The sequence below is a fragment of the Microcaecilia unicolor genome, chromosome 8 (genome assembly GCF_901765095.1).
Source record: "Microcaecilia unicolor chromosome 8, aMicUni1.1, whole genome shotgun sequence".
Classification (NCBI taxonomy): Eukaryota; Metazoa; Chordata; class Amphibia; order Gymnophiona; family Siphonopidae; genus Microcaecilia; species Microcaecilia unicolor.
The window spans coordinates 95388203-95407582 of NC_044038.1; the positions used below are offsets into that span (position 1 = coordinate 95388203).

General features: G+C 44.7%; 1 protein-coding gene across 2 annotated transcripts in view; it reads left to right on the forward strand.

Moving 5' to 3' along the window:
• Positions 1-19380, forward strand: part of NPHS1 (NPHS1 adhesion molecule, nephrin) — a 387780-nt gene that overhangs the window by 110059 nt on the left and 258341 nt on the right. For both annotated transcript variants that reach the window (XM_030213102.1, XM_030213103.1), the window contains one exon: positions 11800-11931. In XM_030213102.1, the coding sequence (XP_030068962.1) occupies positions 11800-11931 (132 nt within the window). The remainder of the gene's footprint in view (positions 1-11799; positions 11932-19380) is intronic.

Below are 19380 nucleotides of genomic sequence, written 5' to 3' on the forward strand. Positions count from 1 at the left end.
ACACGATAAGGGAATGGGTTAGTCACTCCTGGATTTGACGTCAGCTTGTTCCTTATACAAATGTCAAGAAATGCAAAGTGATGCACTTAGGGATTAGAAATCCACGGGAGACGTATGTGTTAGGCGGGGAGCGTCTGATAGGTACGGGCGGAGAGAGGGATCTTGGGGTGATAGTATCTGAGGATTTGAAGGCGACGAAACAGTGTGACAAGGCAGTGGCCATAGCTAGAAGGTTGTTAGGCTGTATAGAGAGAGGTGTGACCAGCAGAAGAAAGGGGGTGTTGATGCCCCTGTATAAGTCATTGGTGAGGCCCCACCTGGAGTATTGTGTTCAGTTTTGGAGGCCGTATCTTGTTAAGGTTGTAAAAAGAATTGAAGCGGTGCAAAGAAAAGCTACGAGAATGGTATGGGATTTGCGTTCCAAGACGTAGGAGGAGAGACTTGCTGAACTAAACATGTATACTCTGGAGGAAAGGAGAAACAGGGGTGATATGATACAGACGTTCAAATATTTGAAAGGTATTAATCCGCAAACGAACCTTTTCCGGAGATGGGAAGGTGGTAGAACGAGAGGACATGAAATGAAATTGAAGGGGGGCAGACTCAAGAAAAATGTCAGGTAGTATTTTTTCACGGAGAGAGTAGTGGATGCTTGGAATGCCCTCCCGCGGGAGGTGGTGGAAATGAAAACTGTAACAGAATTCAAACGTGTGGGATAAGCATAAAGGAATCCTGTGCCGAAGAAATGGATCCTCAGGAGCTTAGTCAAGATCGGGAGGTGGGGCTGGTGGTTGGGAGGCGGGGATAGTGCTGGGCAGACTTATACGGTCTGTGCCAGAGCCGGTGGTGGGCATCGGGACTAGTGGTTGGGAGGCAGGGATAGTGATGGACAGACTTGTACGGTCTGTGCCAGAGCCGGTGGTTGGGAGGCAGGGCTGGTGGTTGGGAGGTGAGGATAGTGCTGGGCAGACTTATACGGTCTGTGCCCTGAAGAGCACAGGTACAAATCAAAGTAGGGTATACACAAAAAGCAGCAAATCTGAGTTATCTTGTTGGGCAGACTGGATAGACCGTGCAGGTCTTTTTCTGCCGTCATCTACTATGTTGCTATGTTTTACGGGGCTGGATTGAGATCTAAATTCTGCCGGCGCTCCCTCCCGCTTCGTGTGGCAGTAGGGTAGCATTATATCCTTCCCGCTTCGGCAGTGTTAGGGTCAGCCAGCTCCTCCCGCGGTTGCGGTCGCAGGATAAGCCAGATCCCCCCAGATCGGCGGGTGTGGTGTCCCTCCCCCGCTCCGCGGGGATGAGCTGGACGGATTCCCCTCCCCCACTTGTGTGGGGATGAGCTGGGTTGATTCCCCTCCTCCGTTTCGGCGGTGGTGAGCTGGCCAGAGTGTCCCTTTCTGGGTGTAATTCTCTAAGTGCTGAGTCCTGCAGATGGAGCTTTGATATCGACATACTGAGGAGTTTCCGGTAGCACATGACCACATATAGGGAGGCAAAAGGATTGCTCTCTATCTCCACCTGCTGGTAGATGGACACAACCCACCAGTCTATGGATTGATCAGCTATGATTCATGGAAAGAAAATTATCAGGTATGATACATAATTTTACCGTATTGGATTTCCTGTGTGTATTTATTCCAGAGCTTATATCAAATCTGATCATGTTACCTTCACCTTCACCTTCAGAACAAATGGTTGAGCACAGAACTAGTCACTGCGGAAGGTCTGATTACAGTGAGGGTGTCACTGGACACAGGACCTCTGTCTTCATTATGTCTACTTGCTGGTAACTGTACACAATGAATTGAAGAGCATTCATTACTACAACTTTCTGAAGAGAGCCCCAAAACAGCCTTTTTTCTTTTAAGAATTACAATTACACCATCACATATTAACACAAGCTACCACTGGCAACTCATTTACGCATTCATACATCTTTCTAACCATTAATCCATCCTTCATCTGCCCATCTCTTTAGGCATTTACTCTTCTATCCATCAGAAAAGTGTTACCAAATTCTTATCAAATGACACTCACTAATTCTGCTATACTTCCTGGCAGGGCCAGTGTTAGACATGCTGGAGCCCATGTGGAAAGTTGCAAAGGGGGCCCAAAGTCTGCATTTAGGGGTAGATGCACTAAGGTCCTCGGAAGAGCCCTTCCCTTACCGATTCCATAGCGAATCAGTAGGGAACGGCCATGCATCAAGGAAATGGAATGCAAATGAGCTGCTCGTTGTAGCTCACTTGCATTCTCTATTCCCTCGGAAGCAAGTCGGCCAGTTGAGCATGCGCAGAGCAGCCAAGCGTTATGCTGGCTGCTCTGCGCATGCCAAGGACGTCCTTTATGGACATCCTTCACTCAAAAAAAACAAAAAAAACTCGTCCCCATAATCATTGCAGACTTTCACAAGAAGGACACCCATCACAAAAACTGCAGGAAGACGTCCAGCTCGTGTTAGATGTCTCTGACGAGCACTTGGATGTTTTTTTTTCCTTCCGATTCCCTCGCAGCACCACCCTGTGTGGGGACAGCAGTATCCGAGGCACACAAACCCTCCAAACTACCCATATTTCCAGGGGACAAGACAAATAAGCAGCGCAGGAAAAGAGCCCCGTCTAATCACTGCTTCCCGTGAGTGTTTTGGAGAGAGAATGCAGAGTAGTAGCCCTTCACTTAAGCTGCAAACGTCCAAGTGCTCGTCAGGGACGTCCTTTTTTGTTTTTGTGAGTGAAGGACGTCTATGTTAGGTACTTTAGAAGGACGTCCCTGATGAGCACTTTTTTTTTCCTTCCGATTCCCTCACAGCAGCCCCAACGAGAGGTGCAGACCTTCCGTTAGGGTTTCCACGGTAAGGGAATCGGAAAATGGTAGTGTATCTCATTACAATACGATTTATACACATTATAATACTAATTTGCTCATCTGCATTCCATTTTCGTTAGCTGCTACCGTGACAGGAAAATGCCCTTTAGTGCATGTCCTGGTTTACTACTTGCACGTTAAACTGGCTAGAACCAGTTTAAAACCCACGTTAATGGCTCGTTAAGTTTAGTGCATCTAGCCCTTAGTTTTGGGCATGCGAGCCCAGAGCAAGTGTCCTGTATGCACCCTCCTAACATCAGCCCTGCTTGCTGGTGACAGTTTTGGTTTCATAACATAATTTAACAAAGGGGCCCTCGAGAGCTCTCTACAGTGTATCACTGCTTGTAGTGTTACCTAATGGATCCAGGTCACAGAGGACAGGCTGAGCCAGTCCTGATTTTACTTCTGTTGACCTGGATCCATCTGGTAACCCTATTACCAGCCATCCTTTATGAGTCAGCTTGTCTTTTCATTTCATCAAGACAGTTATCTCTTCTTTCCTCCATCTTTTATTCTTTACAGATCCACCCTTTTAACTATCCATCTCTTATACATTTGAAAACCCATTTTAGAGAGAATGTAGAAACACCTCCAAACCCATATAGCTTGATAAGCATGCAGGGAAGATGTTTGTATGTCATTTTGGACACCTACATGTCTAAATCAGAGGCGTATCTGGACTTCAGCGGGAGGAGGGGCCAGAGCCAGAGTGAGGGGGCACATTTTAGCTCCCCCGGCGCCGCTGACCCCCCCCACCATTGCCAGACCCACCCCCCCGCTGCCAACTTTGACCCCCCCCCTGCCGATGACCCTCTCACCCCCTCCTGCCGCCAACCCTCCCCCGCCGCCGTTGCCTACCTTTGCTGGCGGGGGACCCCGCCAGCCGAGGTCCTTCCGTTGCAAAGCTGGCGGAGGACCCCAACCTCCGCCAGCCGAGGTTCTCTTTTCCATTGCAGCAAAGCTTCCTTCAGTTTCAAATTCTGAGTCTGACGTCCTGCACGTTGTACGTGCAGGACGTCAGACTCAGAACAGGAAGCTTTGCTGCAACGGAAGAGAGGACCTCGGCTGGTGGGGGTTGGGGTTCCCTGCCAGCTTTGCAACGGAAGAAGAGAGGACCTCGGCTGGCGGGGGTTGGGGTCCCCCACCAGCTTTGCAATGGAAGGACCTCGGCTGGCGGGGGATGGGGTCCCCCGTCAGCAAAGATAGGCGATGGCGACGGCGGGTTGGCGGCAGGAGGGGGGTGGAGAGGGTTGTCAGCAGGGGGGCCCAGGGCCAAATCTACGGGGGCCCAGGCCCCTGTGGCCCCATGCAGATACGCCCCTGGTCTAAATATCCCAAATTAAGTGCTGAGGTTGTAATCATTTGGCATATCAATTTGGGGGGAAGGGGAGGGAATGAATACTGGGGAATTGAGGGAGCAACTTCCCCGTATTGCTCTTGTGGAGCGCTGCACAAAACAAGCACTTTTATAAAACCTATATGTACCCGTAGATGTCATTGATCATAGATGTGTATTCCCTTTGGGAAATATGCGTATATTCTTTGGTTCCACCCTAGTCCTTCCCAAAACTTGCCCCCTTGCCATATGCATGCATTGTATATTTGCATGAGTAAACCCTTGCTTTCTAAAATTAGGTTGTCTACGTTAATTCAGTCAAACATATATAGGCCAGTATTTACATGGGTAAATCATAACCAGGTCTTTTAAGTAAGGGCCCTAGTGGTTGGTGCAGCAGACCTTGATCAAGGGGAACCAGGTTCAATTCCCACTGCAGCTCCCTGTGACTCTGGCCATGTCACCCAATCCTCCATTGCCCCAGGTACAAAATAAGCACCTGTATATACCATGTAAACTGCCTTGAATGTGGTTGCAAAAACCACAGGAAGGCAGTATATGAAGTCCCATTTCCCTTTCCCTCTCTAACCATGCATCCAACCAGGGCCGTGCCGATGCAGTAAGCGGGGTAAGCCGCCGCAGGGGGGCGCCCACCTCTGGAGGGCGCCGTCGCGGTGCTTACCCTCGCCCTGTGCTGCCGAGGCCTTTAAATCTTTTACCTGGTCACAGCAGCGTCAGTGAAAGCGCTGCCGACGTCTCCCTTCCCTTGCACTCATTGGTTCCCTCAGTGTCCCGTCTTCTTCTGACGTCAGAAGAAGGCGGACACTGAGGGAACCAAGAGCACGAAGGGAAGGGAGACGTCGGCAGCACTCCGCTTTCACTGACGCTGCTGCGACCGGAAGTAAAAGATTTAAAGGCCCCAGGGCGCGGAGGAAAGAGCAGAGAGGCATGGATGGGAGAGCAGAGAGACGGGCATGGATGGGAGGGCATGGATGGGAGGGCAGAGAGGCATGGATGGGAGGGCAGCAGCAGGGCCCAGGGAGAGGACAAATTGCTGGAAGGGGAGGGGAGAGAGGAGGATTGCTAGCTATGGATGCAGCAGGGAAGGGCAGAGAGGGACAAGGATGGACATGGGGGCCCAGGGAGAGGACAATTTGCTGGAAATGGAGGGGAGGGGAGAGAGGAGGATTGCTGGCTATGGATGGAGGAGGGAAGGGCAGAGAGGGACAAGGATGGACATGGGGGGCCCAGGGAGAGGACAATTTGCTGGAAATGGAGGGGAGGGGAGAGAGGAGGATTGCTGGCTATGGATGGATGGAGGAGGGAAGGGCAGAGAGGGACAAGGATGGACATGGGGGCCCAGGGAGAGGACAAATTGCTGGAAATGGAGGGGAGGGGAGAGAGGAGGATTGCTGGCTATGGATGGAGGAGTGAAGGGCAGAGAGGGACAAGGATGGACGTGGATGGGAGGACAGGACCCAGGGAGAGAGAAGAAATTGCTGGAAATGGATATAGAGCAAGAAATGAAGAAGAAAGGAGGAAAGTAAAGAAATAAATGGAAAGGAAGCCCTGGAAATGGAGTTAAGAGGACAGATAGCAGCAGACTCAGATACTGGGCTAGCATGATTGGAAAAAGAAAGTCACCAGACAACAAAGGTAGAGAAAAATCATTTTATTGGGAGGAAGTGACATCAGCGTCGGGGATGGACGCATGATTCCGGAGCTCTGCTAGAGCGACGGTGAAAACGGCGAAAAAAAACCCTGAAAATCCGGCCTCCAGATAAGGAACATAGCGGCCAGCACAAGCTTATGGCGACCCGAAAAAAACTAGACAAGTTTAAATTTATGGCGGAGAAACGCGACGGAGCAGCGAACTCCGGCAGTATATCGCACATGACACGCGCCAAAATGGCGGCCGCAGACTCCGAGTCGGAGACGGAGGGCCTCATAGAGCAACATGAAAGCGACACGGAGCTCACCAAGAAGGAAGTCGCTCGCTGGTTTAAGGCCCTGAAAGCGGAGATGTCAGCTGTTTGCAAGACGATCAAGGATGCAGTCACTGACTTACAGAAAGATATGCGGGAAATCGGACATAGAATGGAGCAGGCAGAGGGTGAGCTGGAGCACGTGGGGAGCGAGGTACAAGAGTTAAAGTCAGAACTTCAATCCCTGAAAGAGGATAAGGCTAAAATGGAACTGGACCTGGAGGACTTGGAAAATCGCTCACGGCGAAGTAATCTCAGATTTAAAGGTATACCGGATACTGATCAAAATATGGATTGTGCTAAAATCATTAGAGAAATATGTGCTCTTATTCTGGGAGAGATTGGAGAGACTCAGCAGGAACAAGGAGACTCTGCAATCCAGTTTGACAGAGTACATAGAAGCCTGGGACCCAGGCGGTCCTCCCAACCTCGAGATATAGTCGTCTGCTTTTCAAGTTATACAATCAAGGACATGATTTGAAGAAAAGCAAGAGCTAAGGGAGAGGTCCTCTGGGAAAACCAGAAAATTACGATATTTCAAGATCTGGCATCAGGCACCCTCCAACGGAGAAGGGCATTTAAAGATCTTACTCAGTATCTTCAACACTCCAGCATTAGATATAGATGGACTTTTCCCTTCGGATTGCAATTTACAGTTGGAGGTCAATCCCGGAGGGTGTCGCGGTTAGGAGAAGCGTGGACTATATTGAAGGATCTGGGCTGTAAGGATTTGCCACCAGAAGCTTCTGGACCAACCTCTACAATTATGACTCAGTCACGCATGGTACCTACATGGCAGAGAGTGGGATCCAGAAAGGAATCAGGTCCTCGGGGATCTCCAAAGAGGAGCGGGACTTGAGCACATGATCGTGAGAACTGGATGCATATCATATAGTGTTAATTATATAACCAGTTGGTTGAATATGTTTATATTAGGTGACAGTTTCATGTCGCTCCTGAAATGCTGTTAATAAATATGTTTTATGTTGGCTAGCAATAATATTAAGAATATGTATTACAAGATAAGAGAGAGGGATAAAGATAGGAACAGTTTATAGCAGTTGGGTTTTTCATATGCAGTCTAATAATAGTCTGCTCTGGCGAGGAGTTACTTCCTCAGAACCATTAGCTGGCAGGTTTTATACCAGCTACTTCAGGGGGGGAGGGGAGGGGAAGGGGGGTCAGGGGCTAAGAGTGGGTACATGGAATGTCAATGGGTTGAATTCCCCATCAAAACGCAGTCTTGTATTTCGAGAGGTGCAACGGCTTCATTGGGACATAGTAATGCTACAGGAAACACATATTAGGAGTGGTGACGCCCATTTGCTCAAACACAAAGCTTTTGCTGATTGTATAGCCCATTTTGATAAAAGGGGAGGAAAAGTGGGAGGGCTTGTAATCTATGTTCGGAAGGGTATACCATTTATAATTGATGATATTTATAAAGATGATCTAGGCAGATGTTTGGCGGTAAAGGGACTTATATATGGAAAGCCTGTGACCATTGTGAATGTATATGCTCCGAATATGGGGCAGGGGGACTTTTTTGATAAGATGACAGAGGAGCTTTCCCAATTCCAACAAGGTCATATGATTTTAGGAGGTGATTTTAATACATGTATGTCACCAATGGACCATTCTAGAGGAGGAGGTAGTATAAATGTGACCCACAGTAAAAAACTAAAACAGTTGACCTCACAGTTAGATTTAGTTGAAGTTTGGAGGCTCAGACACCCAGGCCAAAAGACATATACATTTTTTTCTCACTCACAAACCACATATACCAGAATAGATATGATTTGGTGTAGTCGCACACTCTGGGATAGTGTGTTAGATTCTGAGATTGGCCCCATTAATATTTCAGACCATGCTCCAGTAGATCTTGAACTGAAGGGGTGGAGGGAGGAGGATCGGCTCCTCTTCTGGAGATTAAATGAGTCATTACTGGGGGATCACAGAATTTGTGCAGATATTCGTAAAGTGATCCAGACTTACTGTACAAGCAATGACACGGGGGAGGTTTCGGATGGGACTCTATGGGATGCACTGAAGGTGGTAGTACGAGGGCATCTCATAAAGTGGGGGGCTCGTAGAAAGCGCGCCAGGGAAGCAGCGGAACTCAATTTGAGATCTAGACTGGTTCATCTGGAAAGACAACATCAGGCGGGGGGTTTGGCACAAGACCTGCAAGAGCTCAAGAGGTGCCGGATGTAACTAGAAAAATTACAAGTAGTGCGGGTGGAATTTATGAGGAAGCTTCTCTAACATAAATTTTATGAATATAGTAATAAGTCAGGGAAAATGCTGGCCAATTGCCTTAAGGCTAGGCAGAGAAATCATACCATTACAAAAATTAAAGGCCCAGGGGACCAGCTATGTTACAGGGATGACGAAATTAGAACTCAATTTCTAACTTTTTATAAAGAGCTCTATAAAAGAGAATTAAGGTTGGAAGCTGCTGAGGTTCGACAGAGTTTTGAGGGACTTGGGCTGTCCAAACTGACTAGCGAGGAGAGCCGTAAGCTGGAAGCTCCATTTCGTCTTGATGAAATCACAGGAGTCATCAAGAATCTTAAGGGAGGAAAGGCCCCTGGATTGGATGGCTACTCCGCCAAATTTTACAAACTTTTCGCGGGGGAAGTGGGACCTTTGTTGATGAGAGTGGGTAATGCTTGTTTTGATGGTCAGTCATTGCCCATTAGTATGCATGAGTCGGGAATATCTCTGCTATTAAAGCCAGGAAGGGACCCGGCTATATGTGGGTCCTATAGACCAATCTCGCTGATCAATTTAGATATAAAAATATTATCTAAAGTATTGGCAGATCGGCTAGGTGCAATTCTACCAAAATTAGTACATACTGACCAATCTGGGTTTGTTAAGGGCCGACAGGTAGCGGATAATGTACGTCGTACACTGCATGTTATATGGGAGGCTAAGAGACAGGCTATACCGGTCACTTTACTAAGTACAGATGCAGAAAAAGCATTTGATAGGGTGGAGTGGCCCTATCTTTGAGAAGTTATGGAACATATGGGAGTTAGGACTGGTCTAATGGGATGGCTTCATAGGTTATATGAAAGGCCAATAGCTCGATTAAAAATCAATGGTGGGTACACGTCGACATTTCAGATAGAACGTGGAACTCGCCAGGGCTGCCCATTGTCTCCACTGCTTTTCGCGCTCTATATAGAGCCGTTAGCGCAGAAGATTCGAGAATCTGCGGATGTAAAAGGGATAGTAATCGGGACTGTAGAACATAAATTAGCATTATTTGCGGACGACGTGTTATTTTTTGTGGGAAGCCCTGCATTGACCCTCCCAAATCTGATGGTAGCTTTAGCAGAGTATGGACGCATGTCAGGCTTTAAGATCAATTATGACAAATCGGAGCTGTTGGGGGTTTCCATCACACAGGCCTGGATGCAAGAGCTCATGCGAACATACCCGTTTCGTGTGCGGCAAGATAAGATTAAATATCTGGGGGTCAGGATACCTATAGAGATTTCACAATTATTTAATCTGAACTATATACCACTTTTTCAACAGGTGCGAACAGACATGGAAGCATTGACGGGGAAATGGCTGTCGTGGTGGGGGCGCATAGCAGTTGTTCGAATGAATATTTTACCTCGAGTGCTATTCTTCTTTCAGACATTACCAATATTGGTGCCTAAGGGGGAGTTGGAGAAATTGCAGAGAGCTCTTTTGAGATTTATTTGGGAGGGCAAAGCGCCTAGGCAAAGCAGAAAGTTGTTATGGATGTCAGTGGATTTGGGGGGACGAGGGGTTCCAAACCTCAAATGGTATTACTGGGCTGCTCAATTAAAGTTTATCTCCGCATGGAGCCAAGACAGGCTTTCAGTGGTGGCCCAACTTGATCAATCTATGGTGCCGAACCATTGTTTAAAATCAATACTCTGGGCCTCCTTTCCACGTAGGACATACACAACATTGACTTCCAACCCATTCGTGCAACACCTCTTAATATTGTGGGCAGTGGTTAGAAGTAAATTGTGGTGGTCCAGGCTTACTTCATCTTATGCACACATTGGGGGGGAACCAGGGTTTCAGATAGGGATGGGTCATCTGGTGGCGAGGAGATGGGTAGAGAAGGGGATAATCTGTTTTAGAGATCTACTGGATGATGGACAAATGGTTCCCTTTGCAGAGCTTAAAGAGCAAAATGGGATTTTAGACACTGAACAATTCTTCTACATACAAGTTAAACATTATATACAAACACAAGGGTGGTTGAAGGTGGATCCGGAGGAGTATGAGGGACTGGAGAACTTATGGGGCTCCTTGGGGAAAATGAAAGGTACTATCTCTATATTGTATAGATTTTTAAGGGGTAGGACCTTTGAGAAATGTCCTTATATGCTTCAGTGGGAACGGGACTTGCAAAGGGAATTTACAGCACACGAGTGGAAGGCGATTCTAGTTGAAGTTACTAAAGCCTCAACCTGTGTGCTGATAAAGGAAAATGCTTTTAAAATCTTGTCACGATGGTATTATACCCCACACAGATTGCATGTTATGTTTCTAGGGACTTCACAATGGTGTTGGAGATGTGAAGACGAGGAGGGGACCTATCTACATATTTGGTGGTCCTGTGCAAAAATACAGGTCTTCTGGGGAAATGTTGCTGCAAAGATAGCAGCCCTCACGGGGAAGCCATTCCCGTGCGAACCTCAATGGTGTCTGCTTGGATTGGGTAATAGACAAGGAGCTAAATGGCAGAGCCGGTTTAAAAGAATGTGTGCAGCAGCAGCAAAAACTGTCATAGCAAGGCATTGGAAGCAATTAGAGGCACCCTCGGAAGAGGACTGGCTCTTGAAGCTATTTTTGATCGGTGAAATGGAGAAACTTACGGACAAGAGATTGGGACGTTATAATGAATCCTCAGAGTTATGGACTGAATATCGGAATTTAACTCACATGACATAAAAAATTAAATGTATAACTTGCTTGGGGGGGGGAGGGGGAGGGGAATATTTTGGATTGTGTCAGTGATTGATTGTTTGATAAGCAATATGTTTGTTAATATACAAAATCAATAAATATTTACAAATTAAAAAAAAAAATCATTTTATTTTTATTTTAGCGTTTGGAATATGTCCACTTTGAGAATTTACATCTGCTATCTTATTTTGCAATGTATAGCAATTTGTTTCTAAGAATATTGCTGACAATTCCTGTCAGTGTAGCAAGTGGTGAGCGATCATTTTCACGGGGGGGGGGGCGCCAACTGATAGTCTGCAGGGGTGTGCCAGAGACCCTAGGCATGGCCCTGCATCCAACCATTTCTTTCTCTTCAAAAATGCATCTATGCTTCAAATCCTTTGTACTGTCACTTTCCCACTTATATCTTACAAATCTGTCATTCATCTAACTCTCATTCACCTATGTTATGCATTCACTTATCTATTAATCCATCTTTTAATAGAGCTCTTCTGTTCCTACATTCATCTCTCCATTCTGCCATCTCAATATCTCTTCATCCCTTGCATATCCAACCATTCATCACAGGATCACAAGGAATAATCACATTTTAGTTCTTTAAGAGGGCAGAAAGATTTCATAGTACAACTCTCATTCCTGCAGTCCCTCCAAAGAAACCGCACATCGAAGAGTATGAGGCTGACAGTGTGGTGACCTGGGTAGCAGGGTTGGAATACAGCGTGACCTGCAGTGCCTCTGATTCAAAACCTCCATCTGATATCACACTCACCAAAAGTAAGTACACATCTGTAGGGTTGGAGGGATGAGGGATAGCGAAGTGGGGAAGGGAGAATGATAGATACTTTTCCCTCAAGAATCAGGTGGTTAAAAAGCCCTACAGAGTATGAGTCAACTCTAGTATAAAGAAGGATTTAATCAGAGATGTTTAAATAGAGCCAAAACAGCTACCTGATTTACACTTCTGCATAATAAGATCATACAAGCCCAGGTCAATATCCAGTCTGGGTCAGTTAATTCAGTTATATCTGTCATGTACAACTAACACACTAACTGAAGAGTATGAGGGCGATTTTAAAAAGCATTTCCACATGTAAAGCTTGTTTTACACATAGAAACATGACAGCAGATAAGGGTCAAATGGCCCATTCAGTCTGCCCTTCCTCAGTAAACAACTAACTTCTCCTTTTCCTGTGGGATCCCTTAGGAAAAGGAGAAGTTAGTGGTTACTGAGGAAGGGGAGAGAAGTATTCTGGAAAATTAGGGATGTGCATTGGAAATGTTTTTGTCTTGTTTCACTTTTTCCATTGTTCCCATGTTTTTTAAAAGATTGATTCTGCTTTGTTTAAGAAATATTTCATTTCAGGTATTTCTGTCATTAGTGTGTACCGTTCTACGTAGTGCATGCTCTTCTTATACAGCATGCACTATGTAAAAATAGGTCGTCTTGGAACAGTGCACACAAAGTAGGGACAGTGTGCGTTTCTGACTACATTTTGGGTTTTTCTATTATTCCATTCCATTTTGAAAACAATATGAAGAGACACAGGGTATGTTGTTGGTATTTCCTATTTCAATTCAAATGAGTGCATATCCCTATGGAAAATGCCTATTAAAAACTGCACAAAGGTATACACGCAGAAAAGGCAGGTGCATAGAGACCAGCTATATTTATGCATAGGCATACTGTAGGAATAGTTTGGGCAGAATTGTGATACATGTGTACACATGGAAATGGCAGTTCTATAACTGAAAGATCCAGGCCCAGAACTCTCTCCACCTTTCCCTCACCTACTCTGAGAGATCCTCCTGGTGGCCTCTTCAGGAAAGGGCAGGTCCTTTACCATGAGCACCCCCTTGCTGTCCCTTCAGGTCATTACATGGATGTACCCCTTTTGGCTTCCTCTAGTGACCAGATCAGGGCATTTTCCAGTCTTTTCCCTAGGAGAGTGCCCTCTGGCAGCCTCCTCAGGGTAGGGCAGTCCTGTGTTTATCACAACATTTATCCGTGAAAGTACAGGCACAGCACTTTGCGTGTTATTCTAGGGCATACATAAGTGGCATAGTATACTACTTACAATGTCAACACAATATGTAATAAAAAATTGTAATAGATGGCGTAGGGCAGTGTTTCCCAAGTTGGTCCTGGAGTACCCCCTTGCCAGTCAAGTTTTCAGGATATCCACAATGAATATGCATGATAGACATTTGCATATAATGGAGGCAGTGTATGCAAATCAATTTCATGCATATTCATTGTGGGTATCTACTGGCGTAAGGTATAAGCAAAGATGGAACATATAGATAGGTAAGAGAGTAAGAGGAATTAGAAAATAAGGGGACTAATTTGAAGAAAGTTGCACATGAGGTCAGAGGGATGATTAAATATTATCTTAGCTAGGGTAGGAGTGGATAAACATGTCCTGCTGCAGTATGTGCAGCCTGTGTCACTCCTTGTGTGTATATGTGAGATACAGGCTAGTCTCACACTTATAGAATACTGTAGGTTACACATGTCCCTACCATATTTACATAACCACGGTTACAGCAGATCTATCACTGGTATAATTGTGGGCATGTAAATGGAAGGTGCAACAATACTGGGTTATGCTAATATTCTATAATGGAATATGGGTGCCCACATGCTGTTACAGAATAGGTTCTCACCTTAGGTGCCTAGGGAGCAGCTGGTAATAGCCTATTCTGTACAGGATTGTAGGTGCCTACTTTCCTTTATAGAACAGTAGTGTAACAGGCAAGGTATGCACATATAACTTAGGCACGTGCACGTATGGCTGGTGTAAGTATGTGTACTTAAGCTCCAGTGATACGCACATAACTTATATTATTCCATATTACATGACTAACTTAGTAGTCTGCCCAGACTCTGCCTATGTATATGCACTATCCCCCAAATTCTATAAAGGGTGCCTTACTACTACTACTTATCATTTCTATAGCACTACTAGACGTATGCAGTGCTGTACAATTGAACATGAAGAGACAGTCACTGCTCACAGAGCTTACAATCTAATCAGCACAGACAAACAGGATAAACAAGGGATAAGGGAATTACTAAGGTGGGAATGATGAAACAGATATGGACACTGAACAAGTGAATAGGAGTTAGGATTTTAAAGCAGCCTCTAAAAGGTGGGCTTTTAGCCTAGAATTGAAGATGGCCAGAGATGGAGCTTGATATACTGATTCAGAAAGTCTATTCCAGGCATACCGTGCAACAAGATAAAAGGTACAGAGTCTGGAGTTGACAGTGGAGGAGAATGGTACAGATAAGACAGATTTACCTGATGAATGGAATCTACCACGCATGAACCACTCCCAATATAAACAACAATACAAACCAATACAGCACACAAACCTTACAAACAACCCAATTACAACTCACCAGACCAAAAGAATAACAACTAATTAAAAGGAAAAACAAATACATTCGGAAGTAACCAACAGAAAGGGAAGAAAGGACACAACAGAACCAGATACCAAGAAAATAGGCAACTAATAAAAATTAACAAATCCATGTCCCAAACTGTACCTTACCAGCCAATCCAAATGGGATATGTAAACGCCAGGTCAGTAGTAAATAAAACAGAGATTATAACAGACTGGATCACTACAGACAATCTTGACCTCCTATTCATCACTGAAACCTGGATTCACGACCTTAAAGACCCCATATTCTTAGATCTATGTCCACCAGGATACAAAATTACCCACTGGACAAGAAACGGAAAAAGAGGAGGAGGAATAGCCATAAAATACAAATCCAAATTCACCATCACGGCCACAGCCAAATCCATTCTACCACAACTTGAAATCGCTTCAGTAAGAATTAATCACCCAAACTTGCAGGAACACCTTAACGCTGTCCTGCTTTACAGACCACCAGGCAACTGGCAAGATTCCCAAATACACTTTATGGACTTTATCTCAAACACTTGCATCTCTACCTCAAATCTTATCATAATAGGAGATATCAACCTGCACCTTGAAGATCTCAACTCAACAAGCACCCAAGAATGTGAAGAGTTCCTACAATTATGGGATCTCCAAAGGACAAACACGCAGCCAACACACATCAAAGGACACACACTAGACATTGTCACATACAAACTCGATCCTGACTCAAACTTTACACTGATAGACACAAAATGGACACCCGCACCGTGGACTGATCACTATAAAGCAAACATCACCCTCCAATGGAGAACAAAAGACTTACAGAACAAACAAGAACGTAAAACCTACACCACAAGAGGAAAAAAGATCCGGTAATATTCTGGCAACAAATCTACTATAACGGATGGGCAATAAAGACAGACACAAACCAATTCCTCCAAGAATGGGACGAAAGATGCAGATCCATATTAGACAATATTGCACCAATCCAAACCAGAACCTCACACAGAAAGAATTCAATACCTTGGTTCAATGAGGAACTGAAAAAACTCAAAACACAAGTTAGAAGGTTAGAATGTGCATGGAAAAAAAAGAAAGACGACCCCATACTCAAAGCCTGAAAACAACTCCAAAGAAAATACAAATATACCATAAGGCAAACTAAAAGATTATATTACAAAAATGAAATTGGACCAGATTACAAGGACACACATAAACTCTTCCAACTCGTGAATAAACTACTAGATACTTCAGTAGTCACAACCAACAATAAAGATACACCAGGAGTAGACAATCTCGCGAGATACTTCAAGGAGAAAATCGTACAATTGCGACTCAAGATACCTGTCAGTAACATGGACTTTGCTGAACTCCTTGACTGTTTAGATCCAGACCCTGGCGTATACCCAGCAGACAGAATATGGACCAACTTCGAGACATTAACAGAGGATACCATTTCCCAAACGCTCAAAAGATTTGCCAAATCTAACTGCAAACTAGGCATAAGTCCAAACAACCTTATGACATCTGCTCCTCAACAATTTATAACAGACATAACGAAACACTTGAATTACATGTTACAAAATGGAATTTTCCTGAAGGAGAAAGGAAACATACTACTCACCCCCATACCTAAAGACGCAAAGAAAAGTGCAAGTGAAATAACCAACTAAAGGCCAGTAGCATCCATTCCCTTAATAATCAAACTAACGGAAGGGATGGCAACCAAACAACTTACAGACTGTCTATACAAATTCTCAGTACTTCTCGACTCCCAGTCAGGATTTAGGTCTAACCACAGTACTGAAACAGTACTAGTTATTTATTTTTATTACATTTGTACCCCACTCATGGCAGGCTCAATGCAGCAGGCAATGGAGGGTTAAGTGACTTGCCCAGAGTCACAAGGAGCTGCCTGTGCCAGGAATCGAACTCAGTTCCTCAGTTCCCCAGGACCAAAGTCCACCACCCTAACCACTAGGCCACTCCTCCACTCCAAAGAAAATACAAATGTACCATAAGGCAAACTTATGACCAAATTCAAACAAATAATTGCAACAGGAAAGAACATACTACTCCTACAATTTGACATGTCAAGCGCTTTTGACATGGTTGATCATGGAATACTACTACACATCCTTGAGTACTTCGGAATTGGAGGCAATGTTCTCAATTGGTTCAAGGGATTTCTAACCACACGATCATACCAAGTGACATCTAACTCGACTACTTCAGCCACATGGACACCTGAATGCGGAGTTCCACAGGGATCCCCTCTCTTGCTGACTCTATTCAACTTAATGATGATACCCTTGGCCAAACTATTATCAAACCAAAACCTCAACCCATATATATATGCAGACGACGTAATGATCTACATCCCATTTAAACAAGATCTAAAGGAAATCTCCAATGAAATCAACCAAAGTCTCCATATCATGCACTCATGGGCGGATGCATTTCAGTTGAAACTTAATGTAGAAAAAACCCAATGCCTAATACTCACTACCATCAACACACCAAATCTGAACCTACCAATCTCGAACACCCTAAAAAGTCTTGGAGTCACCATCGATCGACACCTAACACTTGAGAGTCACGTGAAAAACACAACCAAGAAGATGTTCCACTCAATGTGTAAAATTAAAGAGAGTAAGACCTTTCTTCCCAAGAACTGTTTTCCGCAACCTGGTACAATCAATGGTGCTCAGTCATCTAGACTACTGCAATGCACTCTACGCCGGCTGCAAAGAGCAAATAATCAAGAGGCTTCAGACAGCCCAGAACACAGCAGCTAGACTCATATTCGGTAAAACAAAGTATGAAAGTGCTAAACCTCTACAAGGAAAACTACACTGGCTCCCACTTAAAGAACGCATCACGTTCAAAATATGCACCCTAGTTCAAAAAATCATTCACGGAGATGCACCAGCCTACATGTCAGACCTGATAGACTTACCACCCAGGAATGCTAAAAGATCATCCTGCACATTCCTTAACCTGCAAAGGTCTAAAATACAAATTAATGCATGCATCTAACTTTACCTACCTGAGCACACAGTTATGGAACGCGTTGCCGCGCAGCCTAAAAACGATCTACGAACTAACCGACTTCTGCAAGCTACTGAAGACCCATCTCTTTAACAAGGCATACCACAAAGATTAGCAAATATGAACATATACAAATCCTCCACATATGTTCAGAACTGTCTCAACATATCTGCTGCTATATTACTGTCATGTTCTTTATTATAATGCTACCCAAGACCCTTCTGTACCATTGGATGTATATTTCTAATTATATTTCCACTTATCATGATGTATTGTAAGCCACATTGAGCCTGCAAAGAGGTGGGAAAATGTGGGATACAAATGCAATAAATAAATAAATAAATAAATTCCCCGGGGAGGAGTGTAGGGAGAGATAAGAGTTGAGAGGTACTGAGGAGCTGCAGAGTGAATGCACTTGTAAGTCATTAAAAAGAGTTGAACTGTATGTGTAAACGGATAAGGAGCCAATGAAGTGACTTGAGGAGAGGGCTAATATGATCATAGCGACACTGATGGAACATAAGTTGTGCAGCGCATGACCAAATTGCACACACAACTTAATTGATTATCAAGCCAATCAGCACCGATAATTAGTACATAAGTACATAAGTAATGCCACACTGGGAAAGACCAAGGGTCCATCGAGCCCAGCATCCTGTCCACGACAGCGGCCAATCCAGGCCAAGGGCACCTGGCAAGCTTCCCAAACGTACAAACATTCTATACATGTTATTCCTGGAATTGTGGATTTTTCCCAAGTCCATTTAGTAGTGGTTTATGGACTTGTCCTTTAGGAAACCGTCTAACCCCTTTTTAAACTCTGTTAAGCTAACCGCCTTCACCACGTTCTCCGGCAACGAGTTCCAGAGTTTAATTATGCATTGGGTGAAGAAATATTTTCTCCGATTTGTTTTAAATTTACTACACTGTAGTTTCATTGCATGCCCCCTAGTCCTAGTATGTATTTTTGGAAAGCGTGAACAGACGCTTCACATCCACCTATTCCATTCCACTCATTATTTTATATACCTCTATCATGTCTCCCCTCAGCCGTCTCTTCTCCAAGCTGAAAAGCCCTAGCCTCCTTAGTCTTTCTTCATAGGGAAGTCGTCCCATCCCCACTATCATTTTAGTCGCCCTTCGCTGCACCTTTTCCAATTCTACTATATCTTTCTTGAGATGCGGCGACCAGAATTGAACACAATACTCAAGGTGCGGTCGCACCATGGAGCGACACAACGGCATTATAACATCCTCACACCTGTTATCCATACCTTTCCTAATAATACCAAACATTCTATTCACTTTCCTAGCCGCAGCAGCACACTGAGCAGAAGGTTTCAGTGTATTATCGACGACGACACCCAGATCCCTTTCTTGGTCCGTAACTCCTAACGTGGAACCTTGCATGACGTAGCTATAATTCGGGTTCTTTTTTCCCACATGCATCACCTTGCACTTGCTCACATTAAACGTCATCTGCCATTTAGTCGCCCAGTCTCCCAGTCTCGTAAGGTCCTCTTGTAATTTTTCACAATCCTGTCACGAGTTAACGACTTTGAATAACTTTGTGTCATCAGCAAATTTAATTACCTCGCTAGTTACTCCCATCTTTAAATCATTTATAAATATATTAAAAAGCAGCAGTCCTAGCACAGACCCCTGAGGAACCCTACTAACTACCCTTCTCCATTGTGAATACTGCCCATTTAAGCCCACTCTCTGTTTCCTATCCTTCAATTAATATTTAACCACCAA